The sequence below is a fragment of the Solanum verrucosum genome, unplaced genomic scaffold (assembly GCF_900185275.1).
Source record: "Solanum verrucosum unplaced genomic scaffold, falcon-dt-bn FXZP01000252.1, whole genome shotgun sequence".
NCBI lineage: Eukaryota > Viridiplantae > Streptophyta > Magnoliopsida > Solanales > Solanaceae > Solanum > Solanum verrucosum.
The window spans coordinates 4,892,388-4,911,048 of record NW_026019988.1 but is presented as its reverse complement, the minus strand read 5'-3'; the positions used below and the strand labels follow the sequence as shown (position 1 = coordinate 4,911,048).

Below are 18,661 nucleotides of genomic sequence, written 5' to 3'. Positions count from 1 at the left end.
TATTAAAATAACAAAACATTAACTAATGGAGTAACTAGTTTCAATACCAACTAATGAAGGGTAAAATTGGAAGAACATTCTAAAAGTAGTTTTGAAATTTGAACAATTAAGTTAATTTGAAAAATGAAAAAATACCTCAACAATTCAAATAATTTGAAATTGAGGGAGTATTTAACTTGCTACAAAAAATTATTTGAAAATTTTACACAACTACAATGCACAAAATATAAACTTTTTAGAGAAAAATGTTAAGTCACATATTCACGATAAAAATTTGGAGCGGGGGGGCGGGGGGCGGAGGGAACACAAAAAAAATACTCCCTCTGTTCCTTTTTATATGTCACCCTTTTCTATAAATAGTTGGTCCATAAAACTTGTCATTTCATAAAATCAATGCATAAATTATTATATTGTTCCCTTTTTACCCTTGTGACTTATTAGCATTAAAAATATACATTTGACCAACTTAGAAAAGCTAAGTAAATGATTCATGTTCATTGATTAAATAAATTAATTCATATTCATTGATTGAAAACTTGAGTTTCAAAAAAAAAAAGAAGGATAAATAGGAAACTTACTTAGTTTCTTAATGCACGTGAATCCAAAATGGTGACATATAAATAGGAACGGAGGGAGTATTGTTAGTGCCCTATGAATCTCAACCATTAGTTTTTATTATAACGTCACACTCATATACTCTTTCCAAAAATTATATTTGTCTTTGGTCCCCTTTACAAGTATGTGTGTTGTCTAAATTAAAATATGAAATATACCATGTATTTTTTTAATTACAAAATAAATATAAGAAAAGGGACAAAGGGGTTTGTGTGACCTCAATATTTTATATTTCATAATAGAGGGTTACTTATTAAAGAAAAATATGTTCTTATTAACGGAGTTTTAAAATAAGAAATTAGTCCATAATTAGTTGACTTATATATTATATGGGAATTGCTATTTCCTAAAGGGAATAAGTCAAAATATTATTCATGGATCAAGAAATAATTTATTTTAGTGGACTTTAATCTTCTAGAATAAGAGATATGTGCCTAAGCGTGCATAATTTCTTCTTCTTTTTTCTCTACCTTTTGAGTGTATTTTATTTTTTTAATAATATTTTAAGGAGATTTAATGTCAACGATTGGAAATTAATGAGAGATCTCAATAACTATTCCATTTCAACAATATTCTTTTCAGAAAATGAAAACTTTAAAAATTCACATCTACTTAAATTAAACGATTAATAAATAATTATATTTACCTGATAATTTTTCATAATTATGTGATACTAATTTTCATGAACATAATTTCAACTAAATTCTAGTAGTCATGGTAAATATTTTCTCAAAACCTTAGAATTCTGAAAGAAAAACATTTGATAATAAACCTTTTGAAGTGACAAATATTATTAAAGATTGTAATGCAATACCTGAAAAGAATGATAAAGGTCGTTTGGATGGGATAAATTATTTACAAATTAATTATCTTCAGATAAGTTTGTAGACAATAAAATTCGCGTCGACAAAATAATAATCAAGAACGAAAAATTATCGCAACAATCATTTTATTATTTCAAGTGCGAGTGTTACAATCTCTATGATTCCTCTGAATTTGTCTTTTCAAATATAATTCAAGGGCTCTTGAGCTTGGGATTTATCTTGATCTTGATTCTTGAGGGCTATTTGAACTCGTAGAGAAATCTGCGGCTTTTGATCCACGAGCTTTCTCTAGCTTCTTGTTAAAATTCTTGGTCCTCTTTCTGAATTATGAGGACCCTATTTATAGTTTTAAAATAGAGGAGTTGTGATTAGAATAGGATCCCTTTCAGCCAATCAGATTTAAGTGACATGACATATTGACTTTATGGAGCGGACTTTAATTAAATTCATGTTTATTGAATTTAAATAATTAATTCAATTATATTAATCCATAATATTTATTTGGACTAGTATATTATTGCATTTAATATAATTTGAATCATTTTAATAAATTTATATTTAAATAAATTTTAAATAATTACAAAATTATTTCACCTTATATATGAGATAACTTATTCCATGACTAAGGTATAAAACTATGAGATAAATAATCTCAAAATTACTTAATATTCTTGTTATTATTATAATTTATTCACACCAAACAATAATTTAAGTTGCGATTCAATTGAAGGGATGAAAATTGCAAACAAGTTAAGTCATTTTTTTCTCAATGGGTTCCACCAATTCACGAATAGTAATCAAATGCCTCGATGGTTTCCTCCTATAACTATTAAATTAGTCCGAATTTAAGGGTGTGTTTTTGGTACTAATCAATTTTCTTATATTTGATTGGGTTAAATGTTATGAATTTTTTTTTCAAATCAACTTATTTTCCTCAAATTTAAGAAAAATGACCTCCCTTAAAAAAGTAAAAAAAAAAACATTTTTTGAATCAGTCTTCAGACCCATCTCCTCACCCCACCCCCACACCAAATAAAAAAAAATAAAAATTTAAGAATTTATTTTTAAATGATATTTTAAATTTTTTGAATTTCCGTTTCTTTTTTTCTCCAACATGCCCGTGAAAACCCTACCCCTCTCCCCCACAATTTTTTTTTCTTAAAAGTTTGTTTTTGAAAAATATTTTAAATTTTAAATTTTTAATATTTCACTCGACCCTCCTACTAGCCCCCTCCCCTACCACACCCTCCCCGCAAAAAATAATATATTTTTTCCGACTTGCTATCTACCAACCCCACCCCCACCCCCAATATATACTTTTTTAAAAGTTTTGTTTGAAAAATATTTCAAATTTTAAAATTTTCATTCCTTTTCCCCTACCCATATTACCCCCCCCCCCCCCCTCCACATACACCAACCCCTACTAAAAAAATAAATGAAAAGTATGTTTTGAATTATTTTTTTGGGGTGTTGGTGTTGAGGTCAAGGTCGAGTGTCAGAGGTCAGGTCTTGGGTCGAATGTCGGGATTGGATCTCAGATCAGTTGTTGGGGTCGTGTCTAAGTTCAAGTGTCGAGGATCGGGTTCCAGTTCGAATGTCGTGCCTTGAATTGAAATCCTGAGTTAGATTCTGAATCAGTCGTGGGGGTCATTTCCTAATTTGGGTGTTGGGGTCGGGTTTTGGATCGATTATCAGGATTAATTTCCGAGTCAGATTCTATTTTCCTAAAAACAATTTCTACTCTAACAAAAAATAATAGATATTTTCTGAAAAATGTTTTTTCATTCACGAATCAAACACTAAAAAATATTTTCTACTCATTAACCAAACATGAGAAAATAAGTTATGAATCAACTTATTTTCTAAGAAATAATTTGGACGAAAACATTTTTCAAGGAAACGCATTCTCCATCCTACCAAACACACCCTAAGAGTGGATTTTGGATTAAAAGAGAAGCGGGTACAAGTTGATTAAATTTGTGCGAGTATGTTAGGTTTTTTTTTTTAATATTATTTTTGGCCCATTTTTTTTTTATTTGGTAGATTTAAATTGGTGACATGACACGTCTCACTGATTGGTCATGTGAAAAAATGCTATATAAAAATCAACTATATCTTTTGTTAATATATAGTGATACAAATGGACACTTAAGCGCAAATTTTAACAAATGACATTAGGTGTCGCGAATTGATCGATTCAGTTTGATTTGGAAGTTTATTGGTTTCCCTTATTAATTATCAATTTGTAAATATGTTAGATCGTTATAAAATCATTAAAATATTGACTTATTCATTATAAATTGTTATTCGTTTCATCGTTAAAGATTTGACAAAAAAACATTGAGAATCAGTTAAAAACAGGGTGACAAACTAAATAAACCATGGAGACTCTGAACCATGCACATGACAAATTGCATCTTGCTCAAAAGCAATCACTGTCACATAGTAGAATAATCAAGAGTTTGAGATAACCATAAATAAAAATACGAAACTAAATTCTAAGCCAAAGACTTCATATATCAAATAGTATACCATTAAGAACCAACAACCTAATAAAAAAATTAAAATCATTATCAAAACCGCTATATCAATAGCTTTTTTTGATTCGAATTATCAGTTATAAATGAGTCTTTCATTAAAGTTCGATGACATACTTGGTAGGCTCGTTAATTCAGAACATTTGTTCATGTGGTAGTGTCACGTGATGAATATACAATTGTATTTTGGAGTCACCTTTGGGTGTGCTTCTTTTTTGTGGATCATTTATTTACGTTTATTATTATACTCTTCTCTTCTTCTTCTACATCTCTTCTTCTCCTTTTTTTTCCCTTCACACAAAACACAATACTTTGCTTCCAGGGTTTCGTTTTTCTCCTCTGTAAATTCTCTCCCCTCCGATCTCATTCAATTTTCAATCCATCTGAGGGTTTCGCGAACTTACGATTCGCAAAGATCCGGTTACATTTTTTGTTTTTTTGGTTGTTTGGTGACGGAACCCTAATTTTATTGGGATTTGGAAGATTTCATGCGATGCGAAGAGCAATTGTGGTTCGTTTAGGTATTTGAAGATCTTGCGGTTTTGGTTTGGTTCGATTTGATTTGATTTTTGAAAAAAAAAAAAGAAGAGGTATCGCGATTCGCGATGGATGTGGATTTTAATGGTGATGTAGCGAGTTTGGATGCTGAGCTTTTGCAGTTACCTGAGTTGTCTCCTTTGGCTATTAAAACTAATCCTTTTGTTGCCGAGAAGCTATATGATCAATGGCTTTCGCTTCCTGATACTACAGCTTTGGTAATTCACTGATTTATAATTTCGTAATTTTTTTTTTTTTTTGATGTAGTAGGAGTTTGCTGTCAAAATTTCAATTTGGCTTTCCTTGTAGGTGGGTATAATTATTTGGAAATGTGTCAACCTGTACTGTGTGGGAGTACTTACTGTTTTATAGGTTACCACTGGTTTGGTGGTGTGCTGTATAAGGAAAAAACTGATCTTGGTGCAATACCCTGCACTACTAATAAAATGCTTGGCTTCCAGTATAAACTCTGCATTAGTGACACCTTGAAAACTTATGGTGGAATCTACATGTTCTATGTGGGAGAAAATACGGTAAGAATAGATGTATTTGCAATACTAGGATAAGAGTACATGAAATGTCTAAAAATACCCTTAAAACTTATTATTGAGATTGCTATTACAATCTCACATAACAATATATGTATTATTATCCTATTTGAGGGCACTAGGTGATTAGCCTTGGGGGTAGATTACCTGGTAGTTGTGCTAGTGGAAGGTATCATTTATGCGGTAGAATAGTTGAGGGGTGCGCAAACTGGGCCAAACACCAGTCACCACAACATTTATCGAAAACATGGCTGTCTTAACAACATGGTAAACTTCACATTAGAATCTGTATGAACCAACCAATCATTAGTTAGGCGGCCGTTCGGCATATCCTTTTAGTTTTCTTGAAGCTATTTTTATCGTTTTACACAAGAGGGTTCTCTTATGCTGTGAATATGCATTAAGATGACTGAACTCGGTGGATTTTTCGGGTTGTTTCCACTTTCATAGTTCAATTATATGCCGAATTCTGTGGGTAACATCTTTTAATAACAAGTCTAAATGACCTGGCTCACCAATTGGTGCCGCAAAAGAGCGTCACTTCTTTTAGAACATTACCTGCAAATACAATTGTCTAGCTATGCTCAGAAAACTATGGTAGCAATCTATGAATTCTATGCACGTATAAATTCAGAGAATTGCTCTCAGAGATGGGACTCCTTCATTTGGCATTATCTTTACTCCAAAAAAGAGATTGGGCAGTTTGTCTTAGTATCAACTATCAAGATAATTGGAAGTGATCAAATCATGGAATCTTCATCCATTAAGAATTTTCAGTTTGGTCGGTGAAGCTGTTGGGAACAGAACGTATCTTTGGGTAAAAAACCTTACTCCTTTATCTAAAGTCTCCAAAATGTGAAAAGGAGCAGTGTTCCGATAAGTTTAGATATGCTTCCTTATTCTTTGACCACTTCAGCTAGTGACAGCTTCTTTCAGAGTCCTTGAAATCACCAATTGGGCTCTGAAGTGATTAAGAAACTGTCAAGCTGGAGAGTGGAAAGTAATGCAGGAACAAATGGTTTATGGGCTTGGCAGACTTCTCATACATCACTGCAAGTGATTACCACCTTTCCTGCAGATTATGGATGGCTATCCAACCAAAGCATACCACTTGTAGTGGAGCTTTATCCTGATAAATTTTTTTACCTTGATCTAAAAAGCTTTAGTGGGGCTTTACTTTTCTTCAACATTCTCTTGATAGTTATATTTCCACCATTTTTGTGGTAAGGTAAATAATTTTATTAATAATTGTGAGAACCTACGTATAAAAGAGGTCCAATCCTCTACAAACATGAACACCAAAAGGAAACTAGAGACAAAAAACTACTTTGCAATTTTATAAAAGCTTGCTCCACTCCTTCAAAAAGGCCCCCTTATTTCTCTCTTTCCAAATAACCCACGTGATGGCTAACGGGGCCACTCTCCTTTCCCTTGGGCCTTTCTTCCTTCTCATATGAGTCCAACTTTGCAAAACCTCCTTCATTGTGCCCGGCATCACCCGTTGCATCCCAAACAAAATAAAGTGCCATGCCCTTTTTGTTTTCCCTTAAGAGCCTGGAAATTGTTTACCATAAACTTCTAGAAGTAAGAAACTTCATAGTCCATGGTAAGTTGTGAGGAAAATTTGGAACTTCCCATTTTTGATGTAGTAAATTTGGTATGTCATTAGTCTACACTAGCCACAGTGTTTATTAACCACGTGCCGAAACAATGGAAATAGAAGGTTTTAAAGCTTATTGGATGGGAAAAAAGGATGAACTCTTGACATTCCAAAGGAAAAAGTAGTTGGTTAAGTTAGAAGACTTATAAGGACAAGAAGTGTGCTATTTCTTCAACTGTTCACCACAAAAACTTCCACAAAATCAAGATGGTTTAATCATGATGAAATGTCCAAATGCATCAATTGACACATAGAGGATAAAACCAAATAAATCGTTCCAGATTGTTTGGTTAATGAACTGCGTAAATTCCAAATGCATAAGCAACTGTAGGTTCTATGTGATGATTGACGGTGTTAAACTGTAATGAGATAGACTTTAAATCACTTAGATAAATTGTCTTGAAAAACCACTCTTGTCAATGGCTCGCTTAACACTGATGAGGCACAAAACATGTTGAACGCTTTGCCTTGCATCATGGACACTTCAATGTCATCATCAAGATTCAAGGCTAAAATTCATAGTTTTCCTTGCCAATGAGCATAATCATGAAGAGGCGACACTAAATGATTCATATTTCACTTTATCATAATCTTTTTTTCAATTTCTTGTCCATATATTTGTTATTTTTTATTACAATTATTTGTCTTGGACTCCACATACATATTTGTATTTTTTCCTCCATTTGTGCCTCTCTTCATTAACTCCCACACTTTATTTGCGATTTGTGCTTAAAGCATCAATGGACCTTAGAGCTTTTTTTACTTTTCACCTTTGAAAACTCTTGGAAAATGTATAATTTATAATCAAGAAAAGCAGATTTAGCTAAGAATAAAACATAATGGAAGCAAAGCAATACGAATTATGGTTAAACTTCTTTTTGTTGGAACACTTATATTAAGTTCTATGTTTGTCTAATGTCGTTTTAGCATATGAGGGAAGGTTATGCCTGTGTAGGTACAAAGGTGATTTAGCAAATTTCTAGTTCTGGAGAACCTCTAACCTAACTTAAAAGACATTATTGAGTGTTGGAATGAATTGTGCTCATACATAACGGAAACATGTGTAGGGTTTCTTATTGTTGACCCTGAATAGTTTGAGATTGAGATGCCGTTTTTTTTTTGTTGGGTGACCTATAGAATTTTGATATGTTCATCATCCACCTACTAGTATGGAAGGGTTACCAAGAAAAACATATACAATTTTATTGCCTGACTTGTTAGACAAGTAGACCTTTGGATAAAATTATGTTCTTAAAAAATCAAATTGCTTACTTAAGACTCGTTGATAGAGCGCGTTCACCATATAGAACTATAGAGAGGTACTTTATCAGTGACTTGTTTATCTCATCATAATGATATGCATAGTGCTTTTACCAAAACCATGTCTGGTGCATTTTACTCCTTTCTCATTTTTTGTTTTATTGCTGATTTCTATCTATTGGTTACAGAAAATATTTGTTTTGTCCACATGCAGGTGAAATCTTTGCTTAAGAATGCCAAAGGTGGCGGTCCGTTGAATATGTCTACTACATCTTCTGGGACAAATGTCGCGGCAACTAATTCTTTGCCGTCCATGTTTCCTGCTGGAAGTACACCTCCACTTTCTCCTAGAAGTTCATCTGGTTCACCTCGAATCTCAAAGCACAGGGCTGGACCCTCTTCATTGGGGTCTCCTCTGAAATTAATTAATGATCCAGCAAAAGAACTGATACCACAGGTATGGAATACCTAATTCTGAGTGGTTCTTTTATTTGCGAACTGTTGAGATTGTAGTTGTGACGTTTTCTCGAAAATGCTTATGATGGCAGTTTTACTTTCAAAATGGCCGCCCCCCTCCAAATGAATTGAAGGAACGCTGCTTGTTTAGGATAAACCAGTTCTTTTATGGTCACACGGATGGGCTACAAATGAATGGTAAGTTGTACTTTACGAATTGATTTCTATGAAGGCTTTTGAACTGATTATGGATATGTTAGCGACCTTCTGATTTGAGACTCCTTGTTCTTAGATTAAATCCACTTCAACTGTTTTCTTTTGCAGAAAAAATGGGGTGGGGGTAGGGGTGGGTTGATCTGTGATGGGATTTTATCACTAAACAGTACCAACTAATTGCTAGTTAAACACAAAATTGCTAAAAATGAACTGTCTCCCTTTTAAATGAAGTTCATCATAGTATATAGTTCTTTGAGTTTTGAACTATGTGCTTCAATTCTTCCTTCAGAGCAGCTGTGAATCCTTTTTTTCCCATACCACTCACAAGATACACATTTTTATTCCAGAAGTTTCTAATGGACCGCCACAAAAATTAGTTGCAGTGACATTTGTGCCCGAAGATGTGATAGACACATTCAATGGACCACCCACCTTTGACATTCTTAAGCCAAAATTTCACCTGCATTTGGAGAACATAAATACTTCCTGTTGCCAATCCATTGAGATCAACAATCATGAAATAGAAGAAAGAATAAAATGCACCAGACATGATTTTGGACTGGTACAGGGTTATATAAAGCACCATGCATAGCATTATGATGAGACAAACAAGTCACTGATTAAGTACCTCTTTATACTTATATATTTATAATACTTTACCCTCCAAAAACAAATTAACTTAAGTTAAAAAAAGTAAAAACGTGTATCCTGTGGGTGGCATGGAAAAAATAAGTATCCTTGCCTTTGAGCTTGTGAGGGCATATTTCAATGTTCTAGGCATTACCCACTAAACTTCAAACAGGGATAGAAATATGTTTCAAGTCCGCATGACTTCAGTGTCCTTCAGAAAATTTTGTTCCTCACCCTCATATATGTAACATCTATCCCAGTCAATCTGTGGCATGTTCACTGCAAATCCAGCCCAAGCAGTGTATTCTAAAGAGTGCACCGAGGAAACATATAGATGTTGACTACGTTATCCATAATATGTGGGAACTATTGACATCAATTTGTTATTTATGGCAATGAGATACCATTGATACAAAACCAATTCCAGTAGACGCATTGGAGGGTCCCATTGGCGTGCATCCATGGGAATTGAACCCACCAATTCGCCAACTATGAGGTGTGTGCTGGCATACTACCCGATAGTCCCCAATATGGGAATGTCCAGTGCCAAAGTTTGCCACCGTTAGAGGTGCATTGCTCTTCTTAGCCCATTTCTGTTTTGCTACTGTCAGGTTAGACAATATGTTGTGGCATGACCTCAGAGTAAAAACTGCCCCTATTCTTTACTTCCCGTACAATGAGTCATAATTAAAAGTTAGCTCCTCTAATTTCCCAAGTTGAGCCAATCTGTCCATTCTCTAGTCCTGGCAGTTATTGTCCCAGCTTATCTGTTTATACTGAACTGTGACTGCTTCGGCTGGCAAAAGTCGAGAGAATTACAAAGAATATCATTTACTTTAGATAGCAATTGTTGTGTTAGTCAGGAGAACAATACATAATTTTCTGAGTATCACCATCAAAAAAATTAAGAGTATTTTTTAAAAAACAATTCGGCCATAATTGAAATCCCTGAGAATTGGGAACCTTATTCATGTAGACCAAAACTCTATTCAGGAGCCCTCTTGTATGTTATTAACAAAACCAATCCGATAAGAAGTTTCTTTCTCTCATTTTCTGTTTTACCTAATGTTTCGTGTGCTTCAGTTATCACATTATTTTGCTCTTGATGCTATGTTATGCTTTCCATATTATTGCTATGACTTAGTTGCTATGTCCTATTGAGTGCTGTATTCGGCTTTTCAACTGCCTTGTTATGAGTTACTTGAGTCAAGGGTCTTTCCGAAACCTCTCTATCTCTCCGAGGTAGGGGTAAGGTTTGCGAACACTCTACCCTCCCCCGGCCCCACTTGTGGGAATACACCCGGTATGTTGTTGTTGTCACTTTAACCTTTTCATGTCCTTCACATAGATTATTCTTTTATCAACTTTTTTCATTTCATCGGAACCTTCACCTTTGAGTGGCATCTCATTCAAAGTTAGTTCCCTGGAAGAATATTATTTTTGGGTTACCATGTGGATGCACTACATTGGAATAATTGCTGCATTTCATTGGAATTTGGAACTAGAGCAAAATGTGAATGCTGAAATTTTCAATATTGTTTATAATTTGCAAGTGCTGGGGTTATGCTGTTGGAATGAAGACACCTGATTAAAGAGCCCTTTGTTTATTTGTTGTGCATTTGAGTTGTAACTATTAACACTAATTTATTTTTTCATTGGTTGTTAGAGTTTAAACCAATTACAAAGGAAATATGCAAGCTGCCATCGTTCTTCTCCGCAGTCCTTTTTAAGAAGATTGATGTTGACAGCACTGGCGTCATAACCAGGTACATGTTTTTGTCTTTTTGAGTATCAAGATGATTCATTTACTTTCTGGATACACATCCCAAATCGGAAGTCCCAAATTCGAAGTGCAATCCAAAATCCATCATTTTAAAATTTAGATCCGAGATTCAGTCCATAATCCAACAATTCAAAACAAAAATCTCAAAAAATTGCATTTTGGTTCTGATTTCTATTTTTCCCAAACTATGCTCACCTTCGTAGTGTGTTATATTTGAAATGAACATTTAAGAGGCAGAAAGAAAACCCATGAAATGAAACCAAATGTATCAGAGTCACGTGCAATGTGCCTGAGGCATTTGTTAATTGATGTGAAATATTTCTGAGCACTTGAGGAGTGAGTTAAATGCAATTTGCTTCACATGGCTGCAGGGATGCGTTTGTTGATTATTGGATACACGGCAACATGTTGACAAAAGATATAGCAACTCAAATGTACACAATCTTGAAGCAGCCAGACCTTAGATACCTCGTGCAGGTACTTTCTCTAGTTCCTGTTGATGTTTAAAATTTCTTCTGATTCATTTGCACTGTATTTTCTGTGTCGTAATTCAGAAGATAAAATGATTTTGGTTTGATTATAATTCTGTGCGCACAAATCTTTCATCCTCTTCTTTTGAAATTAAATGATGGGGATTCCGGATTCATATAGCTGTCCCCAACTTATTTGGGACTCAGGTGTAGTTGTTTGGAAAATAAATTGTCCTCTTTTTTCCAATGAATTCTATCAACTGGATTGCAGGATGACTTCAAACCCATTCTTCGGGAACTTTTGGCAACACATCCAGGGTTGGAGTTCTTACAGAGCACACCTGAATTTCAAGAGCGTTATGGTACCTTCTCAGTCTCACATGCTGCATTGATTCACTGCACTCATAATCTGCAGATATACTTTTTGGGCTACAGAATGTTAATGTCTTCAAATGTTTATAACTATTGTTAGAAGTTCTCAATAGAGATTCTGATCAACTTATTTCTTGAGAGGACTATTATGTTTTAACACAAAGCATCTTTTCTACCCCCCCTTCCCCCCCCCTCCAGAAAAAAAAAAGGGAAGAAAAATGGGCTGGTGCATAATTAATTCTTGAGGTAGGCCTTTTGGGATTGGGAACTGGATCAGTGGAACTTGAATTGAGTGGATGTATACTCACGCTTACTGGATGTAAAGAAGGTGATGAAGGACATACGGGTTCCCATATTTTTTTATTTATAAAATTTTATGAAGGTAGTGTATGGTCCATCTTACATGCATCTAGACTATTTCACTGGTAGGAACTACCTCTCACCCGCATAAGAACCTGGTAACTTTGTCTACCAAGCTTGGGTAAGTAGGAAGATTCAACTAGTGTTTTTTTGCCTCAATTGAGATTTTTCCCTGGTCTTCTATGATATTGGAGAACAAGGGGTGGCTATTGATTACCAGCCTCCAGCACTGATAAATAAACTGTTTTTAACAGATCCATTTGTATTCTTTTGTTTCCTAACTGTTTCATTGTGTGTTCTATATTGTTTCTGTTGCGTCCATCTTTTATGTCATCTGATGCTTACATCATAAATGAACTTTTGAGACGGGTAGCAATTACAACATGTTTGACTTGCTTGTACTTGAAAAGCTGTTTCTTGTCAAAGACCTTTTAGGAAGATCTTTACGGGAATTCCTTTTCTATATAAGTATTCTACGACATCCCCAGTTAATGTTTTTATTGAAGTCCTTGGGGATTTTCATTACTTTCTCCCATCAAAGGAATCATCTTCCAATTAAATTTAGCCAACTTCTTTTGCCTTCACTTTTCTGTCTTTTTTTATTTTTAGGATAAGTCTGCCTTCATTTTTCTTTCTGGCAGCAGACTGTTTTCTTGACAGCTAATTTTGTTGCATTTGCCAGCTGAAACTGTAGTATACAGAATATTTTATTACGTGAATCGATCGGGTAATGGCCGTCTTACCCTCAAGGAGCTGAGACGTTCTGACCTTATTGCTGCAATGCAACATGCGGATGAAGAAGATGACATTAACAAGGTCCTAAGGTAATCCTTGCTTATAATATGGGCATGAAATAATTGCAAAATTTATTTGTGAGAAGTTTAAGAGACTCAGTTCTTTTACATCATTTGATATCATTTATTCAATATAGTTTCACCATGTAATTATTCAAATGTCTTTTCGGTTTAGTTTAATTACAAGCATGTTTATGAGACACTGATTGTAGGAAACCATACTCCATAGGATGTGTCAAAAACAGATACACGGAAAAAGGCATTATATGCCACTAAAATTGCAAAATTCTTTTTGCCACCCAAGTCTTGGTCTAGTGTTATGAGTGTAGTTCGCAATGTGTGGGTTAAGAGTGCTTCATGGGTTTGGATCATTCCATAGATAAAAGTCTGGCATTTAATTGTGGAAGGTAGAGGCACGGGCTCATTATCCGTCAAGTTTCGAACCGTGCACCATTAATACATGGGAATTTGTCGGTTATTAAAACAATCAAACAATATTTGAAAAAAAACTGGGTGCTAGAAAACTGCATAAACTATGTTTTTTGTAGATTTCTTTAAAATATTGGATTTTTGCGGCAGATATTAAATACATTCATATTTCTTCTTGAGTTTGATACACACGTAATCTAGCTTGACATCTTCTCTATTAAGTTCTTGAGCACTTTATTTTTGCTACAGGTACTTCTCGTATGAACATTTTTACGTGATATATTGCAAGTTTTGGGAGCTTGACACCGATCATGATTTTCTCATTGATAAAGAGAACCTCATTCGATATGGCAATCATGCCCTTACTTACAGGATTGTTGATAGAATATTTTCTCAGGTCCGGGTCTTTCATGTACTGCTTGTTGTTTGCAGTTTTATCTTACCTGTTTTGAGTTTATAACTCTTGTATTCTTAAGAATGCTTTGCTTGCTCATCACTTCATAAGGAGTTTTATGCTTTAATTTGCTAACAGGTTCCAAGGAAGTTCACCAGTAAAGTTGAAGGGAAGATGGGCTATGAAGATTTTGTTTATTTTATATTGTCAGAGGAGGATAAATCATCAGAGCCTAGTCTTGAATACTGGTCAGTTTCGAATTGACATTCAACTTTCTTGCAATCTTTGCACTTTTAGTGTGACTCAAGAGTTTGGTTTCTGCTGAGTGGAGATTATGCTACTGAGGAAATTTCCTTGTGGAAAACCAATTTGTCATAACCACCCTTCCCAATAAATATTAGTGACTGATGTTGATTGTGGATTCACTTCTGTATTGTGCTCATTAATTTATTGATTATGGAAGAGAAGAGATGATGGTGGAATGTTTCGTAAAAAAGATATTTCTCTGGAATATACAATTGTCCATCATTTGGTTTTCGGAAATACCTGAAGGCGTTAGATAATGGATGCATTTAATAATAGTTCCTAACCATAGTATGTTTGAGTAACTTAGATATCATAATTCATAAGGATTCATAAGAGTTCCTTGCAAAAATGCCTACTAATGGGTGCTATTATTTGCTTATTTAGATTCTGAGATGCGTGGAATAATCCTTATAGGGTGCAAGATTGGTTTATGATTGAAGCACCTTTGGAACCGAATTGTTATAAGCTTGCAGATGACAATCCAAGCAATTTTTAGTACTCCATCCATCCCAATTTATGAGGCATACGTTCCCTTTCTCGTCCCTTTAAAAAAGAATGTCATACTTATTCTGAAGCAATTTAACTTTGAAATTTTCATTTTACCCTTTATGGGATTATTTTTAGCCACACAAATGTCTAATTTTTGTTTTAGATCACAAGTTTCAAAAGTTTTTCTTTCTTATACGTCGTGCTCAGTTAAACACCACTACATAAATTGAGATGGAGGGAGTATCTTAACCAACCACCACCTCCACCCCACACACTAAAAAAAAAGAGGAATGTCATAGAAAATACTAGTGGGTATATAATTGAGACATGAAATGAAGTTGTTAATCAAAATATTTGCTGTATATGGAATTTATAATGTATAAAAAAACAGTTAATTTCCTTATGATGGAATTTTTGTTACTTTCCAGTTCATTAATGTATACACTATCAAATAAATTAACTACTTTTTATTTCTTTCCGTTCTCAAAGAATAGGCTACTCCCTTCTTCCCATTTTATGTGACACTGTTTGATTGGGATAGAGTTGAGAAATTAACAAGGACTTTTGACATGTAAGCCAAATATGTGTTAAGTACAAAATTGTCTTTTTAAATGAGTGGGCACGAGGGATCGCAGCAAGTAGTGTCATTAAGGGTAAATTAAAAGTTGAAAGTTAAATTAATTCCAAAGATAGGAAAGTGCCATTTTTTGGGACACACCAAAGGGGGGGGGGGGTTAATTTTTTTTTGACTGTATGTTCATTAATTATCCGTAAGGCATCACACAAAACTTTTGAAGCAGATGATTTGATAACCAAGTAAGATTTTCTATATTTAATTACACTAAAAGCATTGTTGCAACTCTCTTGTTTGTTCACTGTTGAGTGTTGGTGAAACATTATGACTTGTTTGAATGCACTTAGTTAAATTGCTGGTTCTGTGCTGCTGATCTTGGGTATTTCCTTGTATACTTGTTTCAACCATCAGGCAAAAGCTCGTTGATGTGCGTTAGGCTGAGTAGAGTTGTTACATATTGGTCAATTCACTTCAGAAAAGTAGTTTTGGGAAGTGTATAGTTATGTAATGTACGCAGACATGCCCTGTTGACACTGTTTCTGTTTGTTTGTTATTTTCTTTCTTGATCAGGTTCAAATGCATAGATATGGATGGAAATGGGGTTATAACTAGGAATGAGATGCAATTCTTTTATGAGGAGCAGTTGCATAGAATGGAATGCATGGCCCAAGAGCCAGTGCTTTTTGAGGATATTTTGTGTCAAATAGTTGACATGGTCAGTCCAGAGGTAATTTTGGAACTTTTCACATTTCCCATCCTTTCTTATCTTGCGTCTTTTCCATGTTGTAATTCTTGCTCCATAATCATCTGATCTGTATGAATACTTACAATGATTGGACATTTTTCATGCCAAGTTAAATTTTGTGAGTAAGATTTGTCTAAATAATCCCTTTGGATGTGGTGAAAGGTTGTTTTAATTGTATTTAGATTTGTGTTTTCATTAATGTTTGTTGGAATTAAGTCTGTCTTATTGATACACCCACTTTTTTTTTTCTGGGTGCTAAGCTGTTTGCTATATGTTTTTTTAAAATTTGTTTAGAGGATTTGTATGTTAATACTTTTTTTACAGTGGGTATGTTGTTTGTTGTATATTAATACTAAATGTAGAGAATCTCAAATTCTCTAGTACTATCCTAATTGGTTTTGAAAAGACATTAATTGAGTATTGAAATGAAATGAGGCCCAGATGGTGCAGAATGAATTTTGAGGATTCATATAGCCAATTCCGACTATTCTGAAATTGATTTGTAGTTGTGTTGCTATTGTTGCCTTGAGATGTATGTTATGACTACTTGAACTTGTTAGATTGTTTGATAAGGTGTACTATATGTTAAAAAAAAAAACATGTAGTTTTAATTTGTATCGTCTGCTCTTTTTTCCAAGTACAATAACAGATATAATTCAAGTTTCTTTGTTGCAGAATGAAAGCTACTTTACATTACGTGATTTGAAGGGGAGCAGGCTCTCCGGTAGTGTTTTTAACATACTTTTTAACCTCAATAAGTTCATGGCCTTTGAAACCCGCGACCCGTTCCTAATTCGTCAGGTAAAGGCTAATATATAGTTTATAATGTAGTTCTGGTGTTGCTTGGCTGTTGTTACCAATGGTTGACATGAGTTTCTTCTTGTTTCCAGGAGCGTGAGAACCCAAATCTGACTGAATGGGATCGCTTCGCACACAGGGAATATATTAGGCTCTCAATGGAGGAAGATGCAGAGGAAGCCTCCAATGGAAGTGCAGATGTCTGGGATGAATCACTCGAGGCTCCCTTCTGAGTTCTAGTCTGTGAGATAGAATGGTATGGAGAATGCAGTTACTTAGAATAACCTAAGGCTGCATCTACATACATCGATAGTTCTGCCACCCATTATTTCTTCTCATGCCATGTCTACATCTCCGATGATGCTGTAAAACATTTTGTTCACTGTTGATGCATATTACTTTTTCTGGAAGAAAGTTTAATGCTTGACTAGATTCAACTTCTCTCTGAAAATAGCTAGTGAGAGTTTCTTGACATTTACACAACCGTAGCTGTAAGATGTACGTTTGTGGAGTTGCATATAATGTTAAAGCATGCTGTTATAGTAGAAAAATAGACGCTTTTGCTAAATTACTTGAATATAGGAGAAAAATACATACCCATGACCGAGCATCAGTTTCAAATGCTGTCAATTACTGAAAAATTCATAAAGCAGAATGTATTGTCATTTGTCACCCAAATTAATGTGAATCCACTTTTATAAGAGAGATTTTAGGTGTCTCAGGATAGTATCCACATTTTCTTGATTTTTCAGTCGACACAAAGTACACCTATTGTTCATGCCACATTTGGGATGCAGTTAGTTTATGTGGCATGTAGAAATTTTTATGACTTGGCCTCTTCCTACTTGTAGATATATTACCACTTCTTATTCGATATGTTAGTTGTAGTTGGAAATGGCCAAGTTAGACATGATGCAATATTGTTTTCTCCATTTGTCAAGCAGCCTGACCTTATGCTTAAAAGCTCTGTTCTTTCTCCAGCCAGGTGTGCCTATAGCAAATCTTGTTTCAAGCTGGCTTATTGAGTTGCAAAGAGTTAATTTGCACGGAACAGTCAAGTGGGACAAGCTTATCCGTGTGAGTTATCAAGATGTTTTTATGAGATAGCCGAGGAGGAAATGTTTGTTTGATCTGCATAGAGCATGCTCTCATGAAGTATAAGGGCATGCTAGTGTTGGAAACTTCTGACTTGAAATATCAAGGGCTTTGCAAGTGCGCCGATTGGTGATAGATGATTAATGAAAAACTAGATTCCAGTAGTTCATAACTTCTCTCCGCGCTTGTTCCCTCTTTAGCTGTACGAAGTCCATATTCTTATTTATTTGTTCTAGTGCCGATTTTTGGTGGTTGCAAATACAGTTTTTCTTGAAGAGGTTTAGTATGGCTAGTCCCACAGTCCATGTGATCAGCTTTTTGCTCCTTTTATTATTCTTTTGTGGATTAGACTCTTCTTTTAGTGGCATGTGAATCATGGTAGTTCTGTATCGACTGTGTAATGATATGGCTTCTCTATTTCTGTCTGCCTTTCTAATCTGATGTTAGAGGATGGATAATACATTTAGTTGACTGATGGTATTTGATCAGTTAACAGGTCATCAACACATCTGCATCAAGATTCACTCAGGATTAAACAAACAAAGCATATTCATGTATTACTGTAGTAAAACCAGAAACAATCTCTCTACCCTACAAAGGTAGGGGTAAGATTTGCGTAGATTCTATCTCTTCAGACTCCACTTGTGAGATCATCTCACAATTGGTTATGTTGTTTTACTATAGTAAAACTGCATCGGCATCGTAAGGAGGTTGAAGTATCAAGAGATCCAAGTTTAAACTTTGAATTATAATGAGAATATCCCATACA

At 34.6% G+C, this 18,661-nt stretch overlaps 1 protein-coding gene across 1 annotated transcript; it reads left to right on the top strand.

The window, feature by feature from the left end:
* The first annotated feature begins 4,202 nt into the window (after positions 1-4,202).
* Positions 4,203-18,311, top strand: LOC125818671 (serine/threonine protein phosphatase 2A regulatory subunit B''beta-like). The gene is made up of 13 exons (XM_049498182.1): positions 4,203-4,731; positions 8,196-8,438; positions 8,530-8,635; positions 10,950-11,049; positions 11,438-11,543; positions 11,808-11,898; positions 12,951-13,092; positions 13,741-13,888; positions 14,024-14,133; positions 15,825-15,981; positions 16,675-16,800; positions 16,890-17,053; positions 17,779-18,311. The coding sequence occupies exons 1-12, from the start codon at positions 4,582-4,584 to the stop codon at positions 17,028-17,030; spliced, it is 1,620 nt and encodes a 539-aa protein (XP_049354139.1). The 5' UTR covers positions 4,203-4,581; the 3' UTR covers positions 17,031-17,053; positions 17,779-18,311.
* Positions 18,312-18,661: the final 350 nt, after the last annotated feature.

Bases quoted from the DNA above. Each gene is read 5' to 3' on its own strand.
- LOC125818671 (XM_049498182.1), top strand. From the start codon at position 4,582: ATGGATGTGGATTTTAATGGTGATGTAGCGAGTTTGGATGCTGAGCTT. The intron at 8,439-8,529 runs GTATGGAATACC...TTATGATGGCAG, and splicing joins CAAAAGAACTGATACCACAG to TTTTACTTTCAAAATGGCCG. The intron at 11,544-11,807 runs GTACTTTCTCTA...ACTGGATTGCAG, and splicing joins ACCTTAGATACCTCGTGCAG to GATGACTTCAAACCCATTCT.